At 32.2% G+C, this 15,873-nt stretch overlaps 1 protein-coding gene across 1 annotated transcript in view; it reads right to left on the reverse strand.

Moving 5' to 3' along the window:
* Positions 1-15,867, reverse strand: part of LOC125064740 (TNF receptor-associated factor 4) — a 111,131-nt gene extending 95,264 nt beyond the window's left edge. The window contains exon 1 of the mRNA XM_047671935.1: positions 15,818-15,867. Coding sequence (XP_047527891.1) covers positions 15,818-15,852 — 35 coding nt within the window. The 5' untranslated portion in view covers positions 15,853-15,867. The remainder of the gene's footprint in view (positions 1-15,817) is intronic.
* Positions 15,868-15,873: the final 6 nt, after the last annotated feature.

A 15,873-nucleotide genomic window follows, 5' to 3' on the forward strand; every position in this document is an offset into this window, starting at 1 on the left:
TTAATTTGATTTTACAAGCAAAATGCTCATCGTAGTATTGAACTAATTCGAAGGCATTGATGTAATTTATTAATTCACTTAACCGTGTAACCGATCGGAAAACCAATCGGAAACTATATACAGAAACCCACCGAATTTTCTCGAGAATTTGAGTATTTTGAAATCAATATACATATAGACCAATTTCCAAGCTAAGAATTCCAAAAATGACAAACTTCTTTCATCCGAAGTTTAACCCTCCTTGGTGATGAATTTAAAAAAATAGCATCTGTATTTTGATAAACATAAGCCTAAGCACCGAGTTCCATAATTCAAACATTTAAAAAGTGAACAGCCAAAAAAATATCATCCTAAATGGCACCGTCTTTGTCTTAGGTGATGAATTTTCAAAAAGACCTTTAAAATCTGTCTTTAACTTAAACTTTAAATATACGTTTCTAATTTCTAACATCAGACATTACCAATTTCCATACTTTGCATAATTTTGCACAGGGAGTAATTTGTGTAGTTGGTATGTGTAAAATGTCCTCTAGTTAAGTCTTTCACCTATGACTGTGCGTTTTTTTGTTAGTCAGTCATTTTAAATTGTATCAAGTAGATATCTTATTATCTGAATGTATTAATTACATATTTGCTTGTCAACCTATATAACACCCCAATCATTTTATTTCTATAATACTAAACTGAAAGCCAACCAACGCACAAATAATAAAAGATTCATTACGATAACTCTTGTTTCGATTTTTTTGTTTGATATTCCATTTTAGGATCTGTAAGTACAAAAAAATAATAAAGGGATTTTCGTATGTTATATTTCGGATGTATTCTTATTTTGAACACAGATCATGAACTTGTTTTCTCTTGAGGTTGATAAATAATGTGATTAATTGTGTTGTTTCATCCAGTGGCGTAGCTAGGTGGACGAGGGCCCCGGTGCATAGAAAAAGAAACGGGCCCTCACTCCCTCTTTAACTTATATTACGCTTCAAAATTATAGATAGGAATAAAAATAGGATACAAGATACATTGAGACGAACATTAGTAGGCTAAATCCTTATGTCATCTCTATTCAAAGCTTAGGTTAGAGGGCCCCCTGAGCTCCGGGGCCCTGGTGCAATGCACCACCTGGCCCTACGATAGCTACGCCACTGGTTTCATCACCATCATCATCAGCGAAAATCCCCAAGTTTGATCAAAGTTACCCTTCTCCCATTTCCACATACAGTCATTTTACCATTCTTTAAAGGGTTTTAGGTTCTTTTTTATTTGATTGTTTTATTTTATTTCTTTCGTACTGTGCTAGTGCCCATGATAACACGCCGTTATTTATCTTTAATATCTCGTAATATTTTCACTTTACTACTGGTTCAAATTACAAAAGGAAAAAGGCAAAAACTATAAACTTAATATGTGATAATGTTTAACTAAAGTCGTAATTTTTCCATTTTCTCATATTTTTTTTTATTTAAACATAAAAGTTTTTACTGTAAACTATGTATCTTTTTGAAGACCTAAAAATCATTCACATATACAATTATTGTGGTTCTATTATAATTTAAGTTCAATAGTAACTTCGGAACCAGATGTTGAACCTTGACATATTAAGAGTGTCTCCTACAGCATAACTTACTATTATAAAAGCTTCGTGCATCCTGAAACTGAACGATAATCTCTAAATATTATAAAATAAAGTCCCCCCGTTATGTCTGTACGCGATAAACTAAAAAATTACCATACGGTTTTCACTAATGGACTAATGGACAGGGACTTATTCATGAGCAAGGTTATGAAAGTGAATGAAAGGTTTATTCAGACTTTGTGTAAATTGGATGAATTACGATTATGATTGTTTATTTTATCGGGAAAAAATATGTCGACTAATAGAGATGTATGACTATTTACGTAGACTCTTATTCTAGGTGGTATTCTTATAATTCGCGTTAGTATATTTTGCGTTAATAAACAAATGAACAAACAAACAAAACTCACTTTATAATACTAGTTTGACAATATTTAAGAAAATATTTCTTATGAGAAATAAAAAGTAGTTTTTTATATTGCAATAAAAATAAAAAAAAAACCCAACCAATATAAATTTATGATTATCTCAGAAAGGATTAGAAATTTCAAACTTGTTTAATAAAAGGAATATATTATATCGATATTACTTTAATGTATTTCATAATCTTCCTATTTTATTAAAAGTCTAAGCAGTGCTATTCTATGTCACTCACTTCGCATCTCACTCGTAAAAATTTGTAAACCGTTTTATATACCGATAATAAGCAATTTAAGCGTATGTATATTCTAGCTAATATTAAATATACGATAGTTAGTTTGTTTAAATTTCTACCTCTTAACTGCTCAACCTATCATCATGTAATGATATAGAGTACCTAACACTTGATCCCCCCACTAATGCTTTAGTGGGGGGATCAAGTGTTAGGTACATTGCAAAGCCGCTGGTAGGGACTAGTGTTTCATTATTATGATAGTAAATTTTGTACATCATTTAATAACATAACACGATCGTTTTCAGTGTCGAGTTAATTCACACAGAATAGTTGTAAAGACCGCATAAGTTATATGACGGACTTTCTATTAACATATAACTATTTTCATTTTACGACTTTGTATTGTATTGCTATAATAAAACGTAGCGGATTGATGTCTGTACATAAAATAAGTATATTTCAAAATATTAATAAGGAAGGATATTACTGCCTTTATTCTTGTTACTATAATTTTGAGCCGTAGTATATTAATTAAACTTTACAATTACGTTTTAATTAAACTTCTACAATTCTATTAATCTATGTTAATTAAATAAAACACGTGTGCGTCTCGGGAAGCCCGACAGACGTGATAACTTAAACTAGTATAAGTTGAACTATTTAACATTGAAATTATTTAACTTGAGAAAAGCTTGATTATTACTTAAAACAATTTATAGTAATATGATAATGTAAGGAAATAAAAATATATTTTATTCTTAGTTACAATTCTTGAATATTTACATCAGAATTATGGGTATGTACATTATTAGTATCGTTAATGTTTGCCTACATACATACGGCGTAAGATAAAGAGAAGCCAGACAGACTGGCACCGTAACGCGTTACGTAACGAAAAGTTTTACCCTCCCATAAGTTATCACTTAAAAAAAACCTAATACTAAAAACAAAGAGACTATCGTACAACGAAGATATAAGTCATCATCATCAAACAATGTATAATGTTTTAGTAAATATATGTATATTATTTTAAAATAATATTCGTTTAAAAATATCAAGACTAATATGGATACATGTTATATTAATATTTTGTATGATAATTATACTTAATCAATATATTAGTTGTGTTATGATTTTTGTAAGCATAGGAAAATGTTTAATAATTAAAGATAGCCTTTTTAAACCATTTAAAATAAGATACGAAATAATTTAAGTCACGTCTTTGTTCTACGCTATTATATATACGAAATTGTATTAATATTATTTCATGGATTTATTATATTTATTATACATAATTTAAATGTATTGGCTTATTTAATATGTACCGTCAAGTTTCTTTAAAAGGATAACACTTAGCGCTCCCGCCGTCGATATACCGTGTAGGCGATGCTTTTGGGCAGAACGATGTATATCACTGCTTTTATAAAATATTCAATACATGTTTGGATTTGTTCTTCATCTCGTCGTTTTTTTATAAGAACTAATTAAAATTTATTAGGTAATAATTATACGGAGTTATGTCTATCAATCACAGACTAATTCGTATATTAATACTTGTGTGAGACACTCGATTTTTAATAACGTCAGTCAAAATTGCTTACATTATTGGTAATAATCTATTTAACTTCAATTCGGTACAAATAGTTACAGTAAACACAATAAAATGAAAATTAAATATCTATTACATCTTAAATAATATTGGCCCAAAAATAATTTTAACAATGGAACTGACTTCGCACTTATATTCCTTCGACGTAATTGTTGATTTCAATTGGTTGGATTGGACAAAAGTAGGTATTTTACTGTGCGCAACACAAAGGGACAGTGAGCCAGTATTATTGCAGTCACAAAGGACATAACAGCTTAAGTGGGCGCGATTTAATATATGTCTAAAAAGCAACAATAGGATACGTATTATCATGCATTTTGTTATATTATTTTTCCTTTTTTTAAAAATTCTCAAAGGGTACATTTTGATAATAATTGCAGTACACGATCGTGAAATACCAGAAAGTTTTATGCGACATTGCTTTTAATAATTATGATGTACAAGGATCAAAATTGCGTATCACGGTAAATGGTTCTACATTTCACGATGCGAAGTAAGCTGCTACAGAATAGAACAGGTTCTTCGATTTTAGACAACTTGTTTTAGGAGTTTTGTAAATTTTCCTTGGTGGTACGGTTTTGTGCTAGTCTGTTTGTGTAGGTAACATTCTCTCGCATATTCTAACGCTAAACAATAATGCTTGAAAGTGTCGTGTTTTTGATTGATGGATGAGAGAGCCAACTACAGGCAAAGATAACTTCGCTGCCAAGGTTGGTGGCGTATTGGCGTATTGGCGTTGATGTAATGAATAGATAATAAATCTAACAACGCCAAATACTTTGGTGTCCTATTTGGCCGTCGGCCAAGATATCATACAAAAAAATTGTTACTCTCTAGTCAGTAACGACCAAATCTTTTCAACAGTGGAAAAGCGTCTATCAAATAGAAAATTAGATTTTACCAATAAAACGAACAAACGCTTCTTGCATCTACGCATAGATAATGCCTATATCTGACTACATATTACTTATCGTGTGAGAATCTAGATAATTCATCCTGTCGCGAGCGCAGCCAGTGGAAAATTCAGATTTATATCCGTTCGTTACATGATTTTTTTATCGCTTTACAATTTTACTCGAGCGTTTTTAAACAATCGTTGTATTCAATTTGCATCGCTTTATTTATTAGCTTTATGCACAGTGGTGATAAATTACGCATTGACAGCATAAACGCGTGCTGATAGTGATGTTTGTTTGTACGTAGGGGGTAATCTCCGGAATTAATGATCCAATTCTATAATATTTTTTGACTGATAGAAAAACTTTACCCCTGAGTGCTATAGGGTATAAATTTTATATATCATTACATTTTCATCATTGATAAACTGCAGCCGAACTGAAGTACAAAGCCAGGGCCGATCGCTAGTTGGTTTTATATATTGACTGCCTCGTTGGTCTAGAGGCTAGATATAAAGCCGCATCCCGAGGTCCTAGGTTTCAACCTCGTCCGGGCGGATAAAAAGTAATTGAGATTTACTGTAGACAAATTTCTCAATAACGGTCCGGAGTCTAGAAGTTGGAAGTGTATATAGTGTGCGAATTATGAAAATGAATGATAAGAAATTATACCCTATCTGGCGCATAATTGTTTGCTAAAATATATCCTGTGTTGATAGTTCTCTTAGAATGGACGCCGAGAAAGGAAACACTACAATACTAAATTTATATGATTTGCCATGAAAACTCAACAAAGATAATGACAAAAATTTGATGACGATTTTTCTGTGCTAAACGTAGTTTTCTACTTAATCCCAACAGCTTCTTGTGAACACATTTGAATGGTTTTATCATACCATTTCATTGAATACAACGCTGCCAATGGTTTGAGATATTAAATCAACCAGGAAAGGAAAGAAGTTCATATTCTCATATTAAATACGTAGTCAATTTTACAATTGAATTTATTATATATACTGTATGAAAATCAACGAATACTACCTTATTATATAACGCCGTGTGACTGCAGTTAAATGATTTTAATTAATTTATTTATGTGGTCATTATTTATGTCAAATGACAGTTTCTGTTATAAGTAACGTATTGGTTATATTATATAGTAAATAGTAAAGTTCAAACACGGATAGAGGAAATATACTTGTAACGTAACACAAAGGGATTGTCAAAAAACTAGAATGTGTTTAGTTCAAATAAGGCGATGATTTTTTTTTTAAATTGTGTAAAGAGGTTTGATTACATCTAACTACTTTTTAGTTACAATGTTTCGTATTGTCACATCGACTTTTGTTTTCTTGAGCATTCTAACTCCGTAAATTAAATTATTTTTTTATTACTGATTACCTGTAGGTATAATTCTAAAAAAATATAGTATCATAGTTTATATTACATTACGTTTAAATGAAACTGTTTTATGATGCGCTAAATAAAATAAAAATATTTTATATTTTTAAATTTCGAACATTTGAAACGGATGTTGCTAACCTTACCTATATTAAATCACTTTAAATATAATTTGATAAGATAAATGAACCCCTAACCTTTGTTACTCAGTATCGATCCCTCCATAAAAGGCTAGGTGGCGAAGATTCCTAAACCGAGCATTTTAATCACCGTATTTAATTGGCATTATCGTAAATTTTATATCTGCGTAGGCGTTTTACTTAGTATCAAGTGCATTGACTTAACAATATTATTATGTATCATCGCTAATGTAACGCAATGAATCGTTGTCGGACCTTTTATTTATTTTTATAGGTTTACAAATTCAGTTATGATTTGAATAAGACGTAAGTACAAAGAACTAAGTTTTCGACAATGACATTTTTAATTAATTTGTCCTTTTGTATATGTTAGAGGAGCAGGATGCCGAACAGTTGGGTTCGGGGATTGATCCGACATTTGGAAGACTATGTGGGCGTGCAATGGAGATATTCAAAAAATAAAACGTATTTAATATCGTCTAATCACTGTATTAATTGATTCAATAATCGTACACCACAATAATATCAAAGGATTACAATAATTCATCTCGATTAAGAGCAAATGGGTTTGCAAGCAACCATCGCATTCGAATCGCCTGTCAAAACATAACGACTTGCGTTGCCATGACACTTACAACTCCGTTCGGGGCTCTTAAAAGTAAATCAGCCATCAAACATTATTGCCTTATACTCGATTCATTAATTATCCAAATCAACAGCCAAAGTAACTACGCTTCGATATATACGTAGTATAAGGTAATGCATTACAATGCCTTTTTTAATTTTATCTTTTTTCTTATTTACCTATCATTAAGTTACCACTTAGTCCTCAACTGGATGTATATCAGTGTTACAATATAAATAAATTAATACATACATTTTGTAAATTATCAGATATGACTCGCGCAAGTTATCTTCGGTTTCAATTAATTAATTTCATGTTAACCCTTTGAACAGTATAGAAGTCGGCGTGTTGCTGCGCCATCTTGTGGCAAGTTACGATAGAGTGACCAGTACAAATACCTCCATGAAGAAAAACATTAAAATATCTGCCAACGTCCATGGTGGTATGTCGAAAGGTGTCAAGGTCTATTAATAATAGCCAATCTTTAAAAACCATTAATTATCGAATGAAAGCATTTTATTCATATATATCTGTGCCTTGTCAAATGATAAACAAATTTAACAATTCGCGAGGTTGTGTGTGTATTTATCTTCATCAATCGCGGCCCACACTCGCCCACCATTGGGTTTATTTCATATTTCTCACGCCAACTCCTAACGATAACCTAGGATGATATTATAGTAATTATTAATTACTATGTAATTTTAAGGAAAATGCGATTTTGTAACATGGACAAGAAATATAAATCAAAATCAAAATATACTTTATTGAAGTAGGCTTTTACAAGCACTTTTGAATCGTCATTTAACAAACTATATTAAGTGAAGCTACCTCCTGTTCGGAATGTAGATTATACTGAGAGGAACCGATAGATATTTAAACCACCAAGACAATGAATGTATTAGATACCATTGACTACTTGAATTATTATTTTAAAAAATGATATCGTTCAAAATGACAGACTGTCTTTCAACCTGTTTGTCAGTGTATTTTTTAATTTTATGATTTAAAAAATAGTATCAATGACCAAATTAATTAAGGAATTACTTATATTCCTATTTCCCCTCCTTTTAAGCTTATCACTTGTGTTAGAAGTCTATGAGACTTCTCAGTTATTGTTATTTTTTTAAACTCATAACTTTGAAAGTACATACCTACATTCTGAGTTATCCAGAAAAAAATTAAGTGGTTTATAGAAGGACCTACATTCTAGACGACTATGAATGAAATGACAATGACGATGATGTATTGATTATATGTACCTAGTAGGTACATTTTTTATGGCATTAGTTGGCGGACGTGAATATGGGCCACCTGATGGTAAGTGGTCACCACCACCCATAGACAAAGGCGCTGTAAGAAATATTAACCATTCCTTAGATCACCTATGCGCCACCAACCTTGGGAACTAAGATGTTTTGTCCCTTATGCCTGTGATTACACTGGCTCACTCACCCTTCTAACCGGAACACAACAATAGAGAGTACTGTTATTTGGCGATAAAATATCTGATGAGTGGGTGGTGACTACCCAGACGGGCTTGCACAAGGACCTACCACCAAGAAACATATATGTACATATTTTATACATACAAACAGGTCTATATTTTTCTAATGTGTTAATTATTGCAAAAGTATTTTATTGGTAAATATTTATTGGTTTGTATGTGATTATAAATAAATACACTTATTAAATATCCTATTCCAAAAGTTAGGTACTTAGAAGAAATCGCTGGTAATCCAATCTAAAGATCTTTAGTGACATATTTTTGTTTCTTTTTTTTTAGCTTATTTTTCTATGTAATGAGGTATATAAAATTTTATAATTAAATTCGTATACTAATCAATACTAATACAATAAAGTGGTCAAATTTGTTTGTTTTTATGAAGGGTATTAAACTCCGTAACAAATGATCCAATACTAAAAATTTTTTCACTTGTATAAAGTTACACTATTCCTGATCGATTTATTCCTGTGCTATAAGGTACACTCGTAACCTATATATTGAAATAAGCTTCAAATACGTCCGAAGACAGAACGGGTCGCTAGTGACTAAAACAGAATACCTATATATTTCTTTCGCTATAGCCGAACTGTACTTGATTACAAATAAAACTGATGCCATTATGTGACGGTTTCTCGCAAGTTACTGTTCTATTCATTCAACAAGGTAAGAGGTAAGTCACATCCGCGCTATAATTAAAAATGTGAAAGTTAGTTTGTTTGATTATTCAGATTTCACGCATCAACGCCTTAACAGATCACCGTGAGAAGTACCCGGACAGATTGAGACCGAGGTGTTCATACAATTCTCTGAAATAAAAAAGGGTAAATGCTATTTAGCTGTTTATGATCGTAAATATCACACCGCTGAATAAAACCTCCTCTGTTTTTAAGAAAGACTTTCATAGCTTCCATCAATTTTACTTCGTACTAGGAATTTGTCCTGGTCTGGTTAGGTATCCACTGGTCATATATTCTACCGCCAAATGGCAATACTGAGTGTTGTTGTGTTTCGGTTTGAAGAATGAGTGAGCTAGTGTCACAACACGCACATGGGATAAAACACCTTAGCTCTCAAGCTCGGTGGGCCATTAACGGTGTAAGGAAGACGGGGATAGATAGGAAAGTTGACCACTTTGCAATTTTTGCCAAATCAACCTATTTTTAATACACGGAAAAATCGAACTGCTTCTGTATACATTGATAAGATTGACATATGTCAGAATTTTCCATGAAACATATAGGTTTAAGTAATTATTGAAAACATCAAATACAGAGTAGTGCTTGTGCTTGCATCTGATCAGGCTCTGCAGGTGGGAACGTCTCTGTTAAAGACAGATCAATCTATACACACTCTTTTACTTTTTTTTGAACTGCTGTTTCGTTATAATTCGTCTTTTTTAATATCAAAAACTTACAATTAATTTTGATGATTTGTGAAAGCACCTTTGGATAGGTAAATTAAAAAAAAAAATAAACAAATGAAAACATTTAATCCTTAACTAAAAAAATATAGACGTGTCAATCGTTATGTTTAAATACACGTGCGGAATTCGTCTGCGGGTGATACGGTTCATATCACACGCGATAGTCTTAGACAGTGACGGACGTGGTGCCAGATGGCACTCGAATTGCACATGCCCCCGACACCGATTACATTAAAATGAATACGTTGATCTGAATTCCTTAAGAACATATCGAACGCTAGTTTTAACATTTTTTGTCTCTGACCAATTATATTTTAAATCCTAGTGTCAACAATTTTTTTTGTTTGACTAATATAGCTATCTAAATTCCTAGTTATTTTTTTTTTGTCTGACAAACTATTGTTTTGTATTTCGAAAAATCAGAACGTCATGCGACTTTGTTATAATTATAGAACTTATAGGATAGTATCAACATTTCACGAGTGAGATACGAAGTGAATTCTTACCGATTAACACTGTAGTTTCTTAGGCCGGTAATAATGATTTTATAAGTATAGGTTGACATGAAAATATACGTTCACATAACATTTTTTCTGTATCGAAATTAAATTTTCCATGTGCTAAAACATCCCAACAATTAAATCCTTAAAAGACCATTAATTATGATACTGTTTTATTGAATAGCCATGTTAAAACTAAAATTTACACATTTCCTTTTGATGAAAATGTGTGGATAATATTTTATTTTCTTCTACAAGCTGATGAAGCGTTCTGAACATTAATTATCTTGTACTTCGTTCGTCGGTAGCGCAAATGAATCGTGAAATGAACACGTAACAAGTAGGGAGCTAATTAGCACCTCGTGTACAGATTGAAACTATTGTAAAAAGTGATTAATGTTTTATAAGATAATCTGTAATAGATAGAGTGAATTAGTTTAATTTGTCGAATTAGTAGGATAACATTCTCGTAAGAGCAACTGGCGTCGATTTGATACATGAGTAGATGAGAGAGTAATAAATATTAAATATTGCATACGATTTACACTACTTATTCGTAAAATTTAGGGTTCAATGTTTTTTTATATGTGATGTGGTGGAATCGGTTATCTTCCTTCTTAAAAAATTGTAACTATTGTACTGGCAAATGGATTATTTATGGTTTGAGATTAGTTCTCATAGATATTGTCACCACTGAATTTTCATGTGCTTAATTTGTGTTTATAATTCATCTCGTGCTTGGCGGTGAAGGAAAACATCGCAAGGAAACCTGCATGTGTCTAATTTCAACGGAATTATGCCACATGTGTATTCCACCAACCCGCATTGGAGCAGCGTGGTGGAATATGCTCCAAACCTTCTCCCCAACGGGAAAGGAGGCCTTATGTCCAGCAGTAGGAAACTTACAAGCTGCTAATGTAAAAAAAATGTATTCCTCATATTACTCATGCAGCACAAACCTTGGGTACTAAGATAAGTTACTTGAGCCTACAACTTCACTCGCTCACTGACCCTTTAAACCGGAACACAACAATACTAAATATTGCTGTTTGATGGTTAAGCATGTATATGATGAATGGGTGGTAGCCTGGCTGGCATAGACGGGCTTGCTTGCTAATTACAGTATAACTAAAAAACCCTCTGTAACTTTCTTCTTCACCGCGAAGCACGACATGAAATCTAGGTGGTACTAACCAGGGTTTGAAGTGTTTTACAATTTCCACCTTTGCTTTGCTTTGCATAACTGTGATATATTCATGTTGGTAAGGGTATAACACTCTCTGTAATGATTGTTATTTAGGTTGCCATGGGAACCAATCTCTCTTAAATAAACTAACAAGAAATTGAACGTGTATATTATAATATCCACAAAAATCTTGGTAATCTACTTAGAAAGTAATAAAGTCTAATGTAACCATTCACCAGATCTTCTGATTTTATATTGATCGACCAAATCTTTTAAAATTCAATAATGAATCAGATATCATCTTAGTGATTGGGAATACTAGGATAATAAATCCAAGATGATCTAAGCGATAAGACATCATATATTGGGAATACAATCTTTATTTATTGAACCATTGAGTCGAAAATTACAACGACACTACCTTGATTAATACCTAAATGATAGATGCAAAAATTTATATAAATGTCGTTGTTATGTTAATTTTTCCAATATTGTAATTCTATTTTTGCTCAGTGGAATCAATTTTCACTAGTGCCATTATTTCAATGTTTATTTTCATTATAGATTTAAATCCGTCCAAGCGAGAGACGTGTGCATGATTGATCGTCTGTCTCCAGCGCGCGATACCGTGAAATTATTCACATAATGATCAACAAAGCTATTTAAGATATAATATTTTAACTAATACTATATATAGATATATCTCATTTATTAACATACTAATTCTTCAAGTGTATGAAGGTGATGCTGTTTAGTATTATATGTGTCGTGTCTCAAAATGTCATGATGATCAGTCAATGTCATAAGTGAACTCAGTTTCGCATTACATATTTTGGCATTACAAGCTGTTCATGTGGAACAGCTTGTAAATCTCCCACTGCTGGGCTAAGGCCTCCTCTCCTTTTGAGGAGAAGGCTTGGAGCATATTCCACCACGCTGCTCCAAAAAACACATGTGACAAATTTTCGTTAAAATTGGACACATGCAGGTTTTCTCACGATGTTTTCCTTCACCGCCGAGTATGAGATGAATTATATACACAAATTAAGCACATGAAAATTCAATGGTCTAACCACGGGGCCATCTCGGGTTTTGGTATATAAACAACCTTATTATTAAAGGAATATCCTTATCCTTAGCAGGCAGACGAAGAAATGGGCCACGTGATAGGAAGTGGTCTCCTCCGCCCATAGACATTGGTGATGTAAGAAACACTAACCATTCCTTAGATATCCAATGCGCCACCAGTCGTGGCAACCAAGATGATATATGCCCTTGTGCCGGTAGTTACGTCTCGGTGACTCTTCAAAGTGGAACTGGTATACTAAGTTTTACTGTTTTGTTTATTATTTGAAGAGTGGGTGATACTGATGATGCGTGATACAGAGACGGACTGACGCAAACCACCAACGTCACGTAGCAGAGTTCTCCGTTATATGTATAAATATGTATGTTTTTGGTTTGTCAAATACTAGTTTTTAGTTTTTATACTACTTGTCTAATTGTGATAAAACTTTGATGTGTTGTGCATGCTCTCATATGTTTGACATAGTACCATAATATGACAAAAGCGTGTGATTAAAAAATTAAAGAGTCAGATGACCCAGCAGCTAAACGTCCTATATCACCTATTTAACTCTTCAAGTATCCACCAATCGTCATTGGAGTAACGTATGTGGTAGAATAAGTTCCTTCTTCTCAAGAAGAGATATGCCTGGCAGTAAAGCATTAACAGTCTACTTTAACTTTTTTCCCTTAAGTCAATAATGCGCCAGATAATCGTTCATACTGCGTACAAGTAATTTGCGTGTTTGTAATGAATTCATCGAAGAATTTCAATATATATATACGTTATAATCAAATAATTTTGTACAAATAAATCAATTAAACAACTCATCTTGGTAATTGAGCGTAAATATCTTGTTAATACAACATATTTCAGATTGATTTATGCACGAGTAATTACAATGAAGATTACATATATTCCTGTGTAGAACTGTTTTCCGTACTGTTGAGCACAAAATAAGTTTTAGTTATGTCTTATTAGGCCTCTTTGGTGCGCCAAAAATGAAAAAGTTGTATTTTGTTTTTCATTATCATTATTTATTAACAGTAAACAGCAACAACAGTAACAGGCTGTAAAATTCCCACTGCTGGGCTAATGCCTCCTCTCCCTTTGAGGAGAAGGTTTCCAGCTTATTCCACCACGCTGCTTCACTGCGGGTTTTCTGGATAGATGTGGCGAAATTTCTTTGAATTTAGACACATGCAGGTTTCCTCACGATGTTTTCCTTCACCGCCGAGCACGAGATGAATTACAAACGCAAATTAAGTACATGAAATCTCAGTGGTGCATTCGTAGCGAAGACATAGAAGACATTATTTAAATTCTATTAACAAACTTACTTTCCCATTTATAATATAAATTAGGAAAATCATTAAAAAAATAAGAAGTTAGACACTTGATAAAATTTAGTAAATATTGACAAAAATATATGTTCTGTACTTTATGACTTTAACTTACTTTTTTATGTTTATTAGAATAAAAATATTAGTATGTGAGAAGTGTTTTACAGTGAGTCGAAAAAGGCAGTGCCAATATGACTTCTACGGAATAAATATTACATGTAGTGTCAAGTTCGATGATATAAGGTTGTCACGTTTAATGAAAAATATACAATCTTTAATTTATCTTAATTTTCAACAAAAAACTTAATAAAGTTTTTGTATGAAAGATATATATGTACATATATATCGTATGCCAGTTGCCTGTCCCGTCTGCTTCTGGGTGAAAAAAAAAAATTTAATACCCGATCGCAGCGCACTACCGGCTCCAATCAAAGCCATCCTGGACCCGAAAAAAATCAACAAAATAGTTTCAAGATTTATGAAAATTTCATGATTAATATATCAAAAAATTCTCAGTAATGTATATTAATTTCTTCTGATTAAATAACGTTCGTTAACAGAAATTGATTTATATGGTTAAATACATTACATTATAAAATTTTGTCACACATAATTGACACACTCACATCAGTGACAACCCTAATGAAAGCACGTCAATTTACTTCCTTAACCGGACAGGAAGCGGTACGAAAGCTCGTGAAGCTCAAGCTACAATATGACTATCAATGTATCAAATATATACTGTTATCGAGTTATTGACCAGTAAAAAATACGAGTCGGAATGCTGTCGGCTTCCGGGCTTTGACTCTGTCAAATTAAAAAAAAAAAACACTTTTTACTTAACTCAAAATATACTTGATTTAATGAGGCTTTTGCAGGTACTTTTGAGTCATCATTTTACGGAATTATATTAAACGTAAAGCAACCAGCACGAAACTCAATAGTTAAAAGTTCGAAAATATTGGATAACATAGAGGAATAGAGTAGTTAGGATAACCACGCGATACCACAAAACTTATTATTATAAACACAAATTAATAATAAAAAACTAGTGATGCTTGGGTTTAAGCCCGCAATCCCTAATTGAAATACTCGGATCCTAACCACTGGGACATAATTGGATAATCTATTATTTTACGTGTAACCACAAACATTTGTATGTTATTTGGTGATGTCTCTAGTTTTTCTTTTTTTTATCAAGTTCCTTTCGCCTGATAGACAGTATTTAAAATAAAACACAGTGACAGCAACTGATTTAAGAGTTACATACATACGAATACATAAGTTTAATAAAAGAATGTTTATTATGTAACAGTATGAGTCATATCATTTATAAAATGTACCAAAAGATAATTTGAATTTATTTTTAAAAACGGCAAACTGCTAAGGGAAAATCGACACGAACTTTTTGGCCTTTCCTAATCATAATTTGATGAAACTTTGAAGTTAAAAATCAAAATCATGGAACGGCTATAAATATAAATCTTTACCTAAACATAATCTTTGTAAGTAACACAACAAAACATCCGATAACTTCAAGTAAAATTCCCATAAAACGTACATAATTTACGACTCTAATTATTATACATGTGTTCTTTATTTATAAAACGCTTCCTGGTCCCTATGGGACTTGAGCTATAACCTATTCCGTCCGACGTAGAAAAACAGTCGTTAAAAACACATCAAATTATGTATTTACAACTAAAATAGAGAGTACGGCGCTTTACTAGTAGGTAGCTGTACAAAATTAGCCTTTGACTCTTCAGTGTGTTTCAACACATTTAAAAAAAAAAATTGTCGAATAGTAAAATACAAAAAAAAAATTATAGTTTTTAGTGTTTATGGTAATTTATATAACTAATATTGTATTTTCTGTTATTCGCTTACCTGCTTAATGAAACATATATTGGTAAAGTAGCCATGCCGAAATATGGTGCTACCTG

The sequence above is a fragment of the Vanessa atalanta genome, chromosome 6 (assembly GCF_905147765.1).
Source record: "Vanessa atalanta chromosome 6, ilVanAtal1.2, whole genome shotgun sequence".
NCBI classification, from domain to species: Eukaryota; Metazoa; Arthropoda; class Insecta; order Lepidoptera; family Nymphalidae; genus Vanessa; species Vanessa atalanta.